Source organism: Panthera leo, chromosome B4 (genome assembly GCF_018350215.1).
Source record: "Panthera leo isolate Ple1 chromosome B4, P.leo_Ple1_pat1.1, whole genome shotgun sequence".
NCBI lineage: Eukaryota > Metazoa > Chordata > Mammalia > Carnivora > Felidae > Panthera > Panthera leo.
In genome coordinates this window covers 40479802-40496090 of record NC_056685.1, presented here as the reverse complement: position 1 = coordinate 40496090, position 16289 = coordinate 40479802, and the positions used below count along the sequence as shown (strand labels likewise).

The 16289-nt window shown below is 46.3% G+C and overlaps 1 protein-coding gene across 1 annotated transcript in view; it reads left to right on the top strand.

Moving 5' to 3' along the window:
- Positions 1–16289, top strand: part of VWF (von Willebrand factor) — a 137783-nt gene that overhangs the window by 102082 nt on the left and 19412 nt on the right. Inside the window, exons 35-42 of the mRNA XM_042945594.1 lie at positions 403–623; positions 2025–2217; positions 2415–2756; positions 5128–5327; positions 11677–11779; positions 12220–12294; positions 13509–13613; positions 14883–15088. Coding sequence (XP_042801528.1) covers positions 403–623; positions 2025–2217; positions 2415–2756; positions 5128–5327; positions 11677–11779; positions 12220–12294; positions 13509–13613; positions 14883–15088 — 1445 coding nt within the window. The remainder of the gene's footprint in view (positions 1–402; positions 624–2024; positions 2218–2414; positions 2757–5127; positions 5328–11676; positions 11780–12219; positions 12295–13508; positions 13614–14882; positions 15089–16289) is intronic.

Below are 16289 nucleotides of genomic sequence, written 5' to 3'. Positions count from 1 at the left end.
ATATGCTTAGATCCTCATGATTTCAACAAGTCATAACAACCCTGAAACTTAACTTTGTTTCCTGAGCCAAAGCATCCCTGTAGAGATCATTCACTTTACACGTTAACATTTTTTGGAAGTATGGTTGTATAATTTTCCATGTTTTTTTGTGATACTTGTCCTTCTAAACCTTCTCTAGAAAAATATTTAATGGCCAAGTGTTACTTAGCTAAGCCGTTCTCTCTACCTCTCATAATTTCAGATTCCTAATCTGTAAAAAGGAGGAAGTTAGACTACATAACCTCAAAGGGCTCGTTCTGAGCTCAACTCTATTTATCTGTTTGCAACATGGTAACATCTGCCTCTTTGCATGTGTGGGAGTTTGGATAATGTCACATCCATCCTTTGCTCTCCCCTGTTCAGGTGTGTGCATGGGCAGCTCTACCCGGCACATTGTGACCTTTGATGGACAGAATTTCAAGCTGACTGGCAGCTGTTCCTATGTCCTCTTTCAAAACAAGGAGCAGGACCTGGAGGTGATTCTCCATAATGGTGCCTGCATCCCTGAGACGAGGCAGGCCTGCATGAAGTCCATTGAGGTGAAACATGACGGCCTCTCAGTTGAGCTCCACAGTGACATGCAGGTGAGAGGTGCTTTCTGTGGGTCTCATGCAAGGCAGCAACAGAACCCCCAAGAAGCCTCTGGTGGCACTTGGTTTTAGCTGGTGTGTCTGTTAGGGACACACCAGCTTCTGCCCCACCAGCAGAGCACCACCTTCTTAGGAGAAGCTTATTTTCATCTCCCTTGTGGCATGATTTCATGTTGTTCTGGGCCCAGATTTGGAAGAAAGGATCCATTTTAGGTAGCATTACATTACAAATCTAGTGCTGGTTTCTGGTGCTGGCAGAAAATTGGGAGAGACACCAGAGCTGTTTACCCAGCAGGCATGATGAGCCCAGTGCATAGGACCTGTGCGTTTTCCAAAGGAGAATATTTAGGATCTACATTAGGGCCTTTGAAAATATTTAGGGCCTGATCAAAACGTATGGCTCCAAAATTTGAGAGGAAAGCTGCAACACTGATAAAAATAAATGTTTGTTTACAAAAGGCTACATATGACAACTTCTTGTTCATTTAGAAATCACAAATATTTCGGGGCGCCTGGGTGGCTCAGTCGGTTCAGTGTCCGACTTCGGCTCAGGTCATGATCTCGTGGGCCATGAGTTCGAGCCCCGCGTCAGGCTCTGTGCTGACAGCTCAGAGCCTGGAGCCTGTTTCAGATTCTGTGTCTCCCTCTCTGACCCTCCCCTGTTCATGCTCTGTCTCTCTCTGTCTCAAAAATAAATAAATGTTAAAAAAAAAAACAACACAAATATTTCATTATGTGAAAGTAACTTGTAGTAACCTTCTTCTCATTTTGTAAGAATTTCTGAATATGCACATTCATTGCTGAAAAATCATAGCTAGTCCTATATTAAATGAGTAGCTCAAGTCCAAAATTTTAAAATCAAAAGGATAAAAAGCCTTCCAAAACCTTTAACAGCAAAAATTATATTCACCCTGGGACTTTTAGTATGTTTGATATGATGTATAATGGGGCCTCCAAAGAGCTGGTGACCAAAAATACACATATATACATACATACATACATACATACATACATACATACATAAATGAACTTAACATAGTCCTGTGAGATGCTCCTGGAGACACCACCCTGATGAACTGACAAAAGGCAACTTTCTCAGTGTTTCTGGAAGGGGTTGCCCTTCCCTGTTGAATGTACACAGACTCAAGGCTGGCTTTAACCCCTGGGCTTTCAGGCCATCTGTATAGGATTTTAATGCTCTGTTCTCCCATCAAGCTCTGCAAAGCCCCTTCATCTTAGAAGAGCTGCTGTCAGATATCAGAGTTTGTGGATGACACTGGAGTTGAATGTGGCAGAAGCAAAGGGACTATCAGTAACCTCAGGAAGAAACGAAGATGAAATTCTAAGATTCTTTATTGTGATGACCACTGATGAGTCATTTTCTTCTTTGGGCAGCTGACAGTGAATGGAAGACTGGTCTCTGTCCCATATGTGGGTGGGGACATAGAAGTCAATGTCTATGGCACCATCATGTATGAGATGAGATTCAACCATCTTGGCCACATCTTCACATTCACTCCACAAAACAATGAGTTCCAGCTGCAGCTCAGCCCCAAGACCTTTGCTTCGAAGATGTATGGTCTCTGTGGTGAGAACATTCTCCTGACTGTCCCCACTTTGCATTTATAAACCTTCGCTCTAGTCTCGGAACTTTTGGCTGCTTGTGCTTCTGGGTCCGGTTGGTTATAAGTTTCAGACGCTGGTCGGGATGGAGAATGGCCAGGTCTCTAGCATCAGTAGGTGGGCACCCAGGGCTAACAATCTTGTCTTTCCTCATTTGTATAGGGATCTGCGACGAGAACGGGGCCAATGACTTCATGCTGAGGGATGGCACGGTCACCACAGACTGGAAGGTGCTCATCCAGGAATGGACGGTACAGCAGCCAGGGAAGACGTGCCAGCCTGTTCCCGAGGAACAGTGTCCTGTCTCCAGCAGTTCCCACTGCCAGCTCCTCCTCTCAGCCCTGTTTGCCGAATGCCACCAGCTCCTGGCTCCAGCCACCTTTTACGCCATGTGCCAGCAGGACAGTTGCCACCAGGAACAAGTGTGTGAGGCGATTGCCCTGTACGCCCACCTCTGTCGGACCAAAGGAGTCTGTGTTGACTGGAGGAGGAGTAATTTCTGTGGTGAGTCTCCACGTGCGTCCTCCTGAAGTCGTGAAGACCAACTAATCATGGGCTTGCTCAACCTCTTGGAGCCTCAGATTCTTTTTCTGGGTGATAAAGATAAAAGTCCCTGCTTTTCCTATTACAGAGGATCCCATTTAGGATCAAATAAGATGGTAGATGTTTAAGTCATTTGAGTGCAGGATTTCTGTGCAAATGAAAGCATTTCTACAGTTCAGACAGATGTGACTTTAATGTATCAGACACCTATAGGCATCAGCAAAGTACAGAATGACCAGCCATATTGAGTTTGAAATTCCACCAGGTTTAGCAAACGCTCAGAGTAAGCCATGCTTGAGCAGGGTTTTGAAGTGTGAGTGGATTTTGCCACTGAATATTAAGACATGTCTTAATAACAGATACCACGGGATTGCTAGTGTAGATACCTCCCCAAGTTCAGTTCCCCTACTTGGACTTGGCATTTATCATTTAACATGTGGGGGGTACCATGATGAATCAGATGCCTCAGGGGGTGCTGGAGTGACAAGAACACTGAACTTCAGCATCCTCAGTTACTGAATATGATCCCTGACTTTTTCTGGAGGGAAATCAATATATGCAAACATCTCAGAGTCTCGGAGTTTATTATCCTAGAGCCGTTACAGATCTCACCTGTGGCTGGAGGACTTGGGCACCCTAGTCCCAGCTCAGCAGGTGACCAGCTGTTCTCTATCTGGACCTTGCTTTCTGCATCTCAGAATAGGATCATGGGCCTAGACAACCCCTGGGTTCCTTCCAGCCCTGGTGCTCTGAGTCCATTAGATGGTAGTGTCTCCTTTCAACCTGCCTGTAGATCAAGGAGCAAATGATAGTTTCTGAGTTAGCTACAGTCCTTTTCTACATACTAATTTCTTTGTCTACCCCTGGATACTTATTGTGCATTCACAGGAAAATGCTTGGTGCTCTAAATCCTTAGACAGTCCTGCCCCCTGCCTTGGCACCATGAGAACATTAGGAAGGGGTTGAGCAGGGCCAGAGTCGGACAAGTGAATCATCTTGTAGCTTTTCTCCAGGCAACTCTTCACAGCTGTGGATTCCTTATTTAATTTAAGAGGATTTTTTTAAAGGAATAAACACACCTATATTTAAAAGAAAGACCCACAGGACTTCCCAAGGATATACAGGCTAACATCATCAGTTAGGGCTAAGTTTGACTCAAGTAACAGACAAGGAAAATTCTGTCACACAACTGATCAGAGGGAGGTGGCTCCAGCTCTTCCTGGGTCTCAAACTGGGCTCTAGTTTTTTGCTCTGTTCTCACTTGGGCGTGTTTTTTCCCTATGGTTAAAGATGGAGCTCTAGCTATCACATCCAGGTTCCAAATGGCAGCATGAGGGAAGAAGGGAAAAAGGACAAAGGATATGGAGAGATGTCTTTTTAAAAAGATTCCTCCTGAAACCAATACTATACTATATGTTAACTAACTTGAATTTAAATAAAATCTTCGAAGAAAAAAAAAAGGGAAAAAAAGATGTGGTATGTATATATATAATGGAATATTTGTCAGCCATCAAAAAAAAAAAATGAAATCTTGCCACTCACAATGATGTGGATAGAGCTAGAGCGTATTATGCTATGTGAAAGAAGTCAGTCAGAGAAAGACAAATACCATATGATTTCACTTACATGTGGAATTTATGAAACAAAATAGAAGAACATGGGAAGGGAAAAGAAAAAGAGGGAAGCAAACCATAACAGACTTAACTATAGAGAACAAACTGAGGGTTGCTGGAGGGGAGGTGGGGGTGGGGGGTGGGCTAAATGGGTGATGGGCCTTAAGGAGGGCGCTTGTTGATATGAGCCCTGGGTGTTATGTGTAAATGATGAATCACTAAATTCTAGTCCTGAAACCAATATTACATTATATGTTAGCTAACTACAATTTAAATAAAAATTTGAAACAAAAAAAAGTTAAAAAAATGGAATAGAATAGGATAGAAAATAGAGCACATTCTATGCAGTATTCTGTGAAACTTACTTGATATCTATCTATCTATTCCTGGTCTATGATGTAAAATGTATTTCTTACTATATTCATTGTCAAAAAAGTTTGAATGGTACTGAATTAAGTGATTCTCCTTGAAAAAAAAAATCAGGACTTAGTGACATGACTACGTTAAGCTGCAAGGGAGGTCGGGGAATGTAGTCTTTATGCTGTGGTCGTGTGTCTAGCTTAAAGGTCTATTTCTATGGAAAACGGAGAGAATAAAAATGGGTGGAAATAGTCATTTCCGCCCCAGCACATTTGTCAGATCATCAACCTCTTTGAATCAGCTGTGCCTCTGTTTCCCTGCTGGTGTGGGCTGAGTGTGACCTCATTCTCTGTTTGTAGCTATGTCATGCCCACCATCCCTGGTGTACAACCACTGTGAGCGTGGCTGCCCCCGGCTCTGTGAGGGCAATACGAGCTCCTGTGGGGACCATCCCTCAGAAGGCTGCTTCTGCCCCCCACATCAAGTCCTGCTGGAAGGTAGCTGTGTCCCTGAGGAGGCCTGTACCCAGTGTGTCAGTGAGGATGGAGTCCGGCACCAGGTAGGAGCCCTGGCCTTTTACCTCCTGTGGGGCTGCTTCTGTCTCGGGTCAGTAGGGTGAAGTGTTCACCAGTGATTGTCCACACCACCCCCCAAACTGTGGCAGCAAGGGTCAACTCTTAAGGGGATCATTGAAGGATAGGGAAGCAGTTTGGCATAATGGCTTTGGAGCCAGATACATCTCGGTTCAAATCCTGGGTCTGTCATATAGCAGCTGTGTGAAAACCCCCCAGAGTATTAACAACATATTACTACAAGTACTCCTACTGTTATCGTCATTATATTCACGTAAGGGGAAAGCTATAGGAACCCAGAAGGGGATGGGGAGAGAATATTTTACATGGTGATGTCTGCTATTATGAAGATATATTGTATACCTTGCATTGTACTAAGCACTCTATATTCATTATCTCAGCATTATTTCAAGGTGTGTTTTGCAGGGTATTAACAGTTACCTGTGGTCAAGAGAGCTTAAAGAGCACTAGCTAAATAGGTTTCTTTATTGTAGGACTCAGTAGAGCTTTTCATGCACTAATGTATAGTGCCAGTGGTTAGGAGGGATTTTGCTTCTCAAACTTATCTGACCATGGAACTTGTGTGTGTGGCCAAGTGAGCGAATGTGTGTCTGTGTGTGTATGGCATCCTCTTGGATCAGGGTTCCACAGAACACACTGGGATGTCTTACATCATCTTATAAAGACTTAACAAACATTTTAAGAGAAAACCAAGGCTTAAAGAGCTTACTTTGCCCATGGACACGGCTTGTAAATGATGGAGGTGAGAATTAGACTCAGTATTTAAAACTCTGGCTCCAAAGAGCGTGCTCTTTCCGATGTATGAAAACGCATTTTTGCTAGGTCTTCTTTGGGCTTATTTGCTTGGGAATTGAGTAATTGAGTAATTAATTGAGTAATTAATTCTTTTAGCCCCTTAGAATTTATCGAGTCCATTTTGAAAGAATATTTACCAGAGTCTCCCCCATCTTGGCCTGAGATGGTGGTCATGTCTTCAAAGGTGACAAAATGTACATTTGTAGTATCTGGGTAGTGTCTGTCTGTGCACATGTGAATGTGTGCGGTGGTCCTGTCCTTCATCTCTGATAGTGACACTACAGAGCATGGTACAGGGAGAACAGATCTGGCTTCCAGCAAAGGAGAGTGTATTCTCTGATCAGGGACTACACCCAAGATCTAACATCTCCATCGTTACCAGGGAGGACTTTTATCACTGAGTGAACCAGCTGAGGTGACTTACTAGATTTAATCACAGCTCAGAGAAGTCATGGTAGAACTAGCTGACCAATCTAGAGAATGACGAAAACAATAATTTCAATAACTACACTATTCTCTCCCTGACATTGTAAGACAGGAAATGGACCATTTCCCTTGATTCTCCCCCAAACCCCATAGGGTCATTATTACACGTACCATTGAATAGGTGAGGACACTGAGGCTCAGATGGCATGAGGAGCTTATGCTGGGATTCCTATCCACCACACTAGGTCATCCCATAATGTTCTAGCCCTGCCATTGATCCCCTTGGAACTGCGAGCTACACTTCGAGCTAATTATGTTTTCAAGTATGCGTGGGCGATCATCCAGCTATTACTGGATGGCTCTCATCTGCTCTGTTTTCTCACTGGGCTTTATCTGAGTGGACCCCATTTGTTCTCATCGTGAAGTAGATGAGTTAGGAGGGTGAAGATGGACCACTCATCCTGTATTGCTGTATTTGACCTTGCCGACTGAAGTAACTACCTGTATCATCTTACTCTCCAAAACAAGTAAATAAAACCTTACCTTGCTGTCCCTGATCTGCACGGCTCCTGGATGCCCTCCTGCTGGGTTTGAAGGTTACGAGCCATTTATGTGTGGTGCCAGCACCCGGTGGTAGTTTCAGGCCAGATTTGCTGTTAGTGGTAAGGTACTCTCAGAGGGAGGCAGAAATGGGCCCTACCCTCTTCTTTGGCATTCTGTGATGAGAAGGAAGCTCAAGTTTGCAAAGCAGTTCTGGCTCTGTGACTGTCCTTATGCTGTAGGGTGTGGAGAGCTAGAAGTTTGTGAACTTTATCTTAGTGTCTCCACCCACCCCCTCTGACTCTATTTCTCCTCACTGGTCCCCTCACCTTCTGCCCAACACCTTGGAATATGCATTTGAGTTGTGTGAAGAATGCTTCCAAATAGTGCAATATTTTAGACACAGAAACAGTCTCTCAAATATATTTCAGAACCAAGGGACATTAAAATTAGTTAATCAAAAACTATGAAGGGAACAAAGCCAGTTTCAGTTTATTTCAGAAAATATAGTTTAAATGGATGAAAACAAATATCCTATCAGGCTCCTTTTGCAATTTCCATTTTTCCATGCAAAGCAGGGAAAGAATAAAAATCTAACATGAAGGACATTTCCACGAAATGAAATTTCTTTAACAGAAAAATAAAGCCTAGACAACTTTTCTTCAGGGAAATAATCCAGGGTATAAATCTCTGGTGGTAACTTCGGAAGGGCAAAATATTTACCAGTTTCCATAGCTCTTGTTTATTTTACAAAACGCAGTGTAAACACGTGAGCCTTTGTGGCCGGCTCAGAGGGGATCCAGGGCCTAGCACCAGCTGTCCCTCTGTGGTTGGGGGCTGTGCGGGGCAGCAAGGACTGCCTCCATCGCCCTGGACGGAGCTCCTGGAGCCTGCGTTTCCCCCCTGGTCTCGGCTGTTCTGTGGCAGCCCAGTGATTACATTTTACCTGCATCTCCTCTCAGGTCCTTGGCTGTGGTGGATGGTGCACGGTGACTTGCTGTGTCCCTTCTCTGACCTGGGGCTTTGAAGACTTGAGTTTTCTCTTACCAGCTGGCTCACATGCCTGTTCTCTCCTGGAAATAGTCACGCCCCACCCTGGAACCCTGTCGGTGAGACAGGACTGGCTGGAGTTGGCCTGTTCTGGTGCAAGAGTGCCCCCTGGTGCCGTGTTTGCTGCATAACCGGACAGGTTGGGCAGCTGTGGGGGCTGCTGGTGCTTTTAGTTAAGCATTAGCCAGAAAGATCTTTTTCAGGAGCCATAGACTCTGTCCCCTGCCTCCAGCACGCCTCATTAAAGCTTCCTGGGGAAATGAAAATCTCTGGAAAAGGAGGTTTAACCCCTGATTTTTGGTCATCTATTGTGGTGTTGTCCACTCTCAGGATCATGGGAAAGTTGTATTATTTATTCTTGACTTTAGATATCTAAAGTTCACATTTAAAAAGAGGAGGGGCGCCTGGGTGGCTCAGTTGGTTAGGTGTCTGACTTTGGCTCAGGTGATGATTTTGTGGTTTGTGAGTTTGAGCCCCACATCAGGCTCTGTGCTGACAGCTCGGAGCCTGGAGACTGCTTCGGATTCTGTGTCTCCCTCTCTCTTTCTCTGCCCTTCTCCTGCTTGCACTCTGTCTCTCTCTCTAAAAAAATAAATAACCTTAAAAAAAAAACTATTAAAAAATTAAAAAAAATAAGGAGAAAAACCCCAAGACATATAAAAAATATGATCTTCTCCTTTCTTCTTTCATCACCTGTGCCATTTAAATGTGTAAACTTAGATCCCTTGATTTGCCATTTTCTTTGCATCCCCATCAGTGCAAAAAGCAGGAAAGAGGCAGAACAGAGAGAGAGGCCTAGGGAGATGTGAGAGGTCCCCCTCCTCCTTCCATTCCCAGGCCTCTGAGGCCAGCACCCTGTGCCTCCTGGGACCTTCCCAGCCCCTAGGAGAGCCCTGGTTTCCTGTGCTAGTCCCTCCCTTTTCCATCCTGCTCACTCTCACCAGGGCTGTCCATATTTGACACTCTTCTCTTTGAGGCAGGGTCCTGCTCACAGAGCTTCAGGGCTGCAGTTATCCTCCAAGTTAAACACAGCCCCCTGGAGCCGACAGTGAAGGCCTCTACGGTTGTCTGGTGACTGCAAGGACGTTCTGTCTTCTGTTCCCACCTGGAATCCCTTTTCCTTTTCTCTGCCCGGGTCCTTCCCACTCAGCACAGGTGCATCTTTGTGGGGCCTTCCTGGAGCACCCCAGCGTCTGTGAACATTTCTTTTGCACTGCTGTGGCTCTTCTATTTCTCATTTTTAAAAGCAGCTTTATTGAGGTATAGTTTACATGCAGTCAACAGTACCTATGTAAAGTGTACAATTTGATGAGTTTTGACATATGCACACACCCATCACCACAATCGAGATAATCAACATTGCCATCAGCCCCAAAAGTTTCCTTATGCCTCTTTTTAATACATCCCCAACCCCCATCTCCCACCCCCAGGCAGCCACTGCTCTGCTTTCTGTCACTATAGATTCGTTTACATTTTCTGGAATTTTCCATAAATGGAATCATGCAAGGGGTGCTCCTTTTTTGCCTGTCTTCTTTCACTCAGCATGATACCTTGGAGATCCATCCATGTTGCATGTTTCCATAGTTTGTTTCCATGGCTGAGTCACGTGCCATGCTGTGAATGTATCACAGTTCTTTTATCTCATTCAACTTTTCATCGGTGAGTCTTATTTCCTCAATTTGAGTGTCAGCCATTTGAGGCTGGGAGCGTGTGTGTATTTGGTCCCCACCACTCCTGCAGCGCCCCCTGGCAGTGTGACCTGCCCATGGCAGGCACTGTGATTATCAAAGAGAGAGGCAGCTGTAGTTAGTATAGAAAGTATGTGGTGTCTGGGGCCAGAATGCCAGGTTCAAATCCTGGGATGTAGCACCTGGTCAAGTTCCTTGTCTGTGTCTCCATTTCATCGTTTGTAAGTGTAGATAATGCCAGTACTTACCTGATAGGGGTATTGTAAGGAATATAAAGTGAATAAATGTTAAGTTCTTAGAAAGATATCTTGAACCTATTTAATGCTAGTTCTTGGTGGGAGGCAGTAGAGCATGGTGTTAAAAAGATGGGTTCTGGGTTCAAATCCAAGCTCTGCAGCTGTGATGGTGTGATCCTAAGCAGGTGCCAGCTTTCTCCTTTGACAAGTGGGGATGGTAAAAATATCCTCACTAGAGGGCTGCAGTGAGGATTAAATGAGGCATTTATAGGAGCGCCTGGGTGACTCAGTCGATTGTCTGACTCTTGGTTTCGGCTCAGGTCATCATCTCACAGTTCGTGAGTTCTAGCCCCGCATCAGGCTCTGCACTGACAGCGTGAAGCCTGCTTGGGATTTTCTCTCTCTCCTCCCCACCCCCCCCCCACCGCCCCTCCCCACTCACGCTGTTCCTGTCTCTTTCAAAATAAATAAACTTAACAAAATAAATAAAAACATTAAAAAATAAAAAAATAAGTCATTTATATAAAGTACATAAAACCATGGTATATAGCATATGCTCTTTAGATGTTGGCTGTTATTACTTACTGAGTGAAGGGAAGGTGTTAAGGGTCACAGGTAAGAGGGTTACTCCTGGAGGAGGACCGGCAGCTTGGGGGAAGGGTGTTTTCCTTGAAGACCTCTGATCTCCCTTCTTCTCGGCTGACTGATTGCTGGCCATGGAAGCAGATGGAATAAATAAAACCTTCTTGACCTGGGAATTTGTTAGAAGTCTTTGAGCTACTGGATAAGAGTGTGTTAATTCAGGGGCAGGTAATTTAAGGTGAATTTCATTTTAACTCTGAATGTGACTCACTGGCTGAGTGTAGAGGGATGCCTGCTCCCGGCTCTGTGGTCCGGTCCCTGTCCGTGCTGGTCACAGTCTGCCCTGCCATAGCCGTCCCGTGAGGAGGCCTGAGTGCCCTCCCTTTCGTGGGCGGGAAACCAGCCCAGGGAGCGAGGCCCACGTAGGAGTTCAGGTCTCCCTGACCTCACGGCCCTCCTGCAGTGGGGCCGCCTGCCAACTCTGGGAAAGCTGCTTCACGGGCTGCGGGAACCCTCATCTGAGAGACTGCCCTCTGGTCTCAGCCGCTCCCAGTCCTAACGGCGTGACGAGTCTCAGAGTCTTGCTGCCCTCCCCTCTGCTCTTCCTGCCCCATCCATGTCTTGCCAATTTCACAAGTAAATGGAGTCTGTTTCTCAAGCTACACCCCAACTCTGGGGAAATGGCCAGCCGCGTGGCACGGGAATCCTCATATTCTCACCTTGCTTAGTTTTAGCGCAGCCGCCGGAGATGGCCGCACTGGAGGGTTTTCTGCAGTCTGTCATTCGTCATCCCCGGAGTTTGTGTGGTGGCAGGGACCGCCTCTCCCAGAGCCTCATACTGCCTTTCAGCCTGTGTGTGTTCAACTGTGCGGAGGCCGGGCTCAGGCACTGCCCTCTGAGGGGTGACTGAGCCAGAGGTGGGGGGACCGACTTCTATGGCCTCCGAGGCCTTGTGCCCCCAGTGTCCTGGGCCCTCCCTGAACCGTGTTTTCCTTCAGTTCCTGGAAACCTGGGTCCCATCCCACCAGCCCTGCCAGATCTGCATGTGCCTCAGTGGGCGAAAGGTCAACTGTACGACGCAGCCCTGCCCCACCGCCAGAGGTGAGCTCCCCACTCCCAGCTGCTCTTGGAGGAAGGACTCCCTTGGGCCATAGCCACCTGTCTGCAAACCTGGTGGGCCAGATACAAATGTCCATTTCCTCACCCTGCCCCACACTTCTTTACCTCACTGGGCTCAGGGTCCCCTTTTCTGTACCTGGAGTAGATATGCTCAGAGGTTAACACTGCCCCCCTGTCCCCACCTTGGCCTTCAGATGCAGAGTCTCCTGGAAGGCACATTTGAGGGGGCCACCAGGACACCCTGGGGGGACTCAATTTTCCGAGGCCCCTCAGCCTGATTCCTGGTGGGTCTCCCATGCAGGGCCTGTGCTGGTTTTCAGGGGACGGGAGTCTGTGACTTTTTGCAGGCTGCAGGCTGCAGGCTGCAGGCTGCAGGCTGCAACATTATTGGTTTCTCTGACCTCTGTGACATTCTCCCTCAGCTCCCACATGCGGACCCTGTGAAGTGGCCCGCCTCCGCCAGAGTGCAGAGCAGTGCTGCCCGGAGTATGAGTGTGGTATGTGCCCGGCCCCAGGGGACCCGCCCAGCAGGTGCCGAAAGGCGCACGTGCGCTCAGGCACCGGGTACTTGAAAGGAGGTGGATGAGGGGTGATTAGATTTTCCAAAAAATGGCAAAAGTAACCTCTGGAAGGTAGCTTCCCGGGAAAATTCTGCAGTGAATTATTAAATGTGAAGTTTGAAAGCATTAAAAAAAAGAATGGAGTCATCACTGGCGGGGGTGGTGCAGAGATTTACTGAAGAAAAAGCCATGCCAAAGTAACCCATTTGCCTTTTAATAACATTCTGAGGATACTAGACACAGAAGGCCACCCACAGGGCACCTTGATTTCAGCAAGTTATTCGTCAAAGGGTTTCATTATAGGCTTGCAAACTGCATGGTGAGTAATGGGCTGAATAAATAGTGTAATGAAACGAATCCAGAGCTGATGGAATTATGGTTAACATGACAGGAAATCTCCAGTGCCCCGCCGCTGTCCTGTCCAATGTGTTTATTAATTGTATGGATGAAGACATAAAGTACAGGCGTGTCAAATGTGCAGTGGTGCAGATCTTTGAGGGAGAGCAAACAGAACAAGAGACAGCCCAGGGATCTAAAAAAGAATGAAATAATCTGAGACATTTATTTATGCTGATGAAATTTATCAGGCAGAAATAGAAGTCCTACGTGGAGGGAGACGTGTCTTGAGAAAACTTTGTGTCGTAAAATAGGTCTTAGAATGTTAACAGGAGAGAGAACTGGGGCCTCATTTAGTTCAAGCCCCTCATTTTATGGATGTTATTAAGCTTCTATGATGTGCCAGACACTTTGCCTTTGCTATTTCATGATATCTTGAGACTGACCCTGGATGGTAGACTTCCCACCTTGCAGAAGACCAGACAAGGCCCAGAGGGCTTGAGAGGGCTTGGCTGAGATCTGGAAGTCCCAGCAGTGACAAGAGGAATCAACAGGAGCTTATAATATGACTCTAGATCTGTCTGTCTATCCGTCTGTCTATCTCTTCCCCCCCTTCTCTATCGCCACCTATACCTCCTCGAAGGAAGTCCTCTTCCTCCTTCTCCTTCTCCTCCTCCTCCTCCTCCTCCTCGTCCTCATCCTCCTCCTGCACCCAAAGCAGTAGAAGTCTGTAGGAATAGAAATGTCAGGTGCCACTCACAATAGTGAGTGACCTTGCTGACTTCTGAGTGGGCATCTCTCTTTCCTGGCCTCAGTGTGTGACCTGTCGAGCTGTGATGTGCCACTGGTGCCTCCCTGTGAAGGTGGCCTCCAGATGACCCTGACCAATCCCGGCGAGTGCAGACCCAACTTCACATGTGGTAAAGCCTCTGCAGATGACGAGGGGGTGGTGCGGCCACTCTCCCCTGGCCAGGGGAAGGCGTCCTGTACTCCAGTTCATTGAGTCTGGGCTTCAGGTACATTTGGAGTGGAGGGGTTAAGGTCACACCAGGATTGAATCTCCCCAGCCGTGTGCTGCTTGCAGGTGAACCGGATGTGGGCACAGCAACAGGCACCTCCCTCTTGGGCTGCATGAAGACAGTTGGGCAGATGGAGAGGCCTCCAGATTCAATCTTTACTCACTCCCATTCTCCCAGACACCCCTGAGGGGTGGGAACGTCCCTTGGTTTGTCCTTACCACTGGATCTTCTTCCCAAACAAATTCATTCATCCCCTCTCGTATGTTTATCCACAGAGTTGGACTAAACCAAGGCATGTTAAGGAACAGAATTCCATATTTAGTCTGTGAGAATACCCATAAAGTGGGTTTCTAAAGTGTTTTAGAATCTCACTTGAGCTCCTAGATGTAAGGCCTGGAGGGAGGGAGGAGACCTCATCCTATTTGAAGGAAGTTGGAGAGACGCAGAGGACACAGGGATGGGATTGGGATTTATAAAATGACACTGTGGATTTGACAGGATTGCTAGCATTTTTTTGTTCAACATTGTTGGAGGACCCGAAACTGTAGGGTACTGTTCTAGGTACGGAGGTGGGGAATGGGTCACATAAGCTACCAGCACATAAGAATGTTGGGGTGCCCAGGTGGCTCAGTCGGTTAAGCGTCCCAACTCTCGATTTTGGCTAGGGTCATGATCTCATGGTTCATGAGATCAAGGCCTGCGTTGGGCTCTGTGCTGATAGCATGGAACCTTCTTGGGATTCTCTCTCCCTCTCTCTCTGCCCCCCTCTCAAAAATGAATAAATAAACATTAAAAAAAAAAAAGAATGCTTACCAGTGCATGGTGTGCCCACGCCTGTCTGGGTCTTGGAGACTCAATGTCTGCTGTCTCTGAGAATCAAAAGCTGGAAGGACCCTACTTCTTTATGGAGTGGAGACCAAGCAGCCTCTACTTCTCCTCCATTAGAATTCCTAGCTTCACATTTCTCCTTTTGATTAATGTTCCTATTTTTTCTGCAGACTAACTGCTTTTTGGTATGATTGAACATCTTATAGTCCCTGGGCTGGGATTTAGTTTCTGATTAATCTGGAGTTCCCCGGGATCTTCTATGATAGCTCAAATACTTAGGACCCCTGGCTGAGTGTACTGCCCCGTGTGGGACTGGAGCCTCACCTTGTGCCCATCACTCAGCCTGCAGGAAGGACGAGTGCAGAAGGGAGTCCCCGCCCTCTTGCCCCCCACACCGGACGCCGACCCTTCGGAAGACCCAGTGCTGTGATGAGTATGAGTGTGCTTGCAGCTGCGTCAATTCCACGGTGAGCTGCCCACTGGGGTACCTGGCCTCCACTGTCACCAATGACTGTGGCTGCACCACGACAACCTGCTTCCCTGACAAGGTAGGGGCCACTGAGTTCTGGCTGGGAAGATGGCCAAACACTTGTTCCTTAGGAAACGTTTGCCTACCTGAGCCTCCTTTCCTGCCCAAACTGAGCACTTTAATAGAGGGGGAACTGCCAGCATTGCATCACAGTCTAAACAGACATTTAATTAGTTTGGGAGATATTTATAGAGAACCTAGAATGTTCTCAGCATGACGAGGTGCTAAGGTTACAAGCAAGGTATAGGACATGGACCCTATCTTTAAAGAGCTTATTTTATAGGTTAGCTAAGGAAATAATATGATTGCATGAATTATTTAGGGACTAGGTATAGTTTACTTATTTGTTAATTGCTATCAATTCATTTATGTGACCATCCGTCTACCAGTCTTTCCTTCCTTCCTCCCTCCTTTCCTCCCTTCACTCCCTCCCTCCTTCCCTCCATCCATCAATCTATCCTTCCATCTATCCTTCCTTCCTTCCTTCCTTCCTTCCTTCCTTCCATCCATCCATCCATCCATCCTTCCATCCATCCTTCCATCCACCCATCCATCCATCCATCCTTCATCCATCCATCCATCCATCCATCCATCCATCCATCCAATATTTACCGAGCAACAACTATGTTCTATCAAAGCTGGTGCTTTGTTAGGTGTTATGGGAGAAATGTAAGACTCTCTTATGATCTCTTATGATCTTGCTAGCATATGGAAGACAACAGTCCAGAAACGGAATACAATAAAGTGTCAAGGGATGGTACAGCTATTAAATGCAAATGGCAGTATTATGGGGACAGATCCACCAAGATGAGCTATCATGAGCCAGAATTGTCACAGGGAGACCTGGGCATAGTAGCAGTGGCTGGATTATTAAGGGCGAGTCCCAGAATGAATGCCAAAGAGAGGCCTCAATTATCTTTCCCTGGATGCTTACTGCTTGCAGGGTGTCATTGCCTCCATACTTTTTGGTGAATAGAGCATGGAAATGTATTTTTAAAGAGGATGAAACTCATGCATTCATTATGATATTTTGGATTCCAATTCTATTCTAAGGTTTTACTTAACTTCTTCGATTTATACTTGTACCACTTCTAAGTTGTGGTTTCCTAGCATAATTAACATAATTACTTATTTGCTTTCTGTTACAATATGCCTATAATAATCTCAAAAATAACAATGCCAATATTATTGCTAACACGTTCTTTATCATAGGAATATAG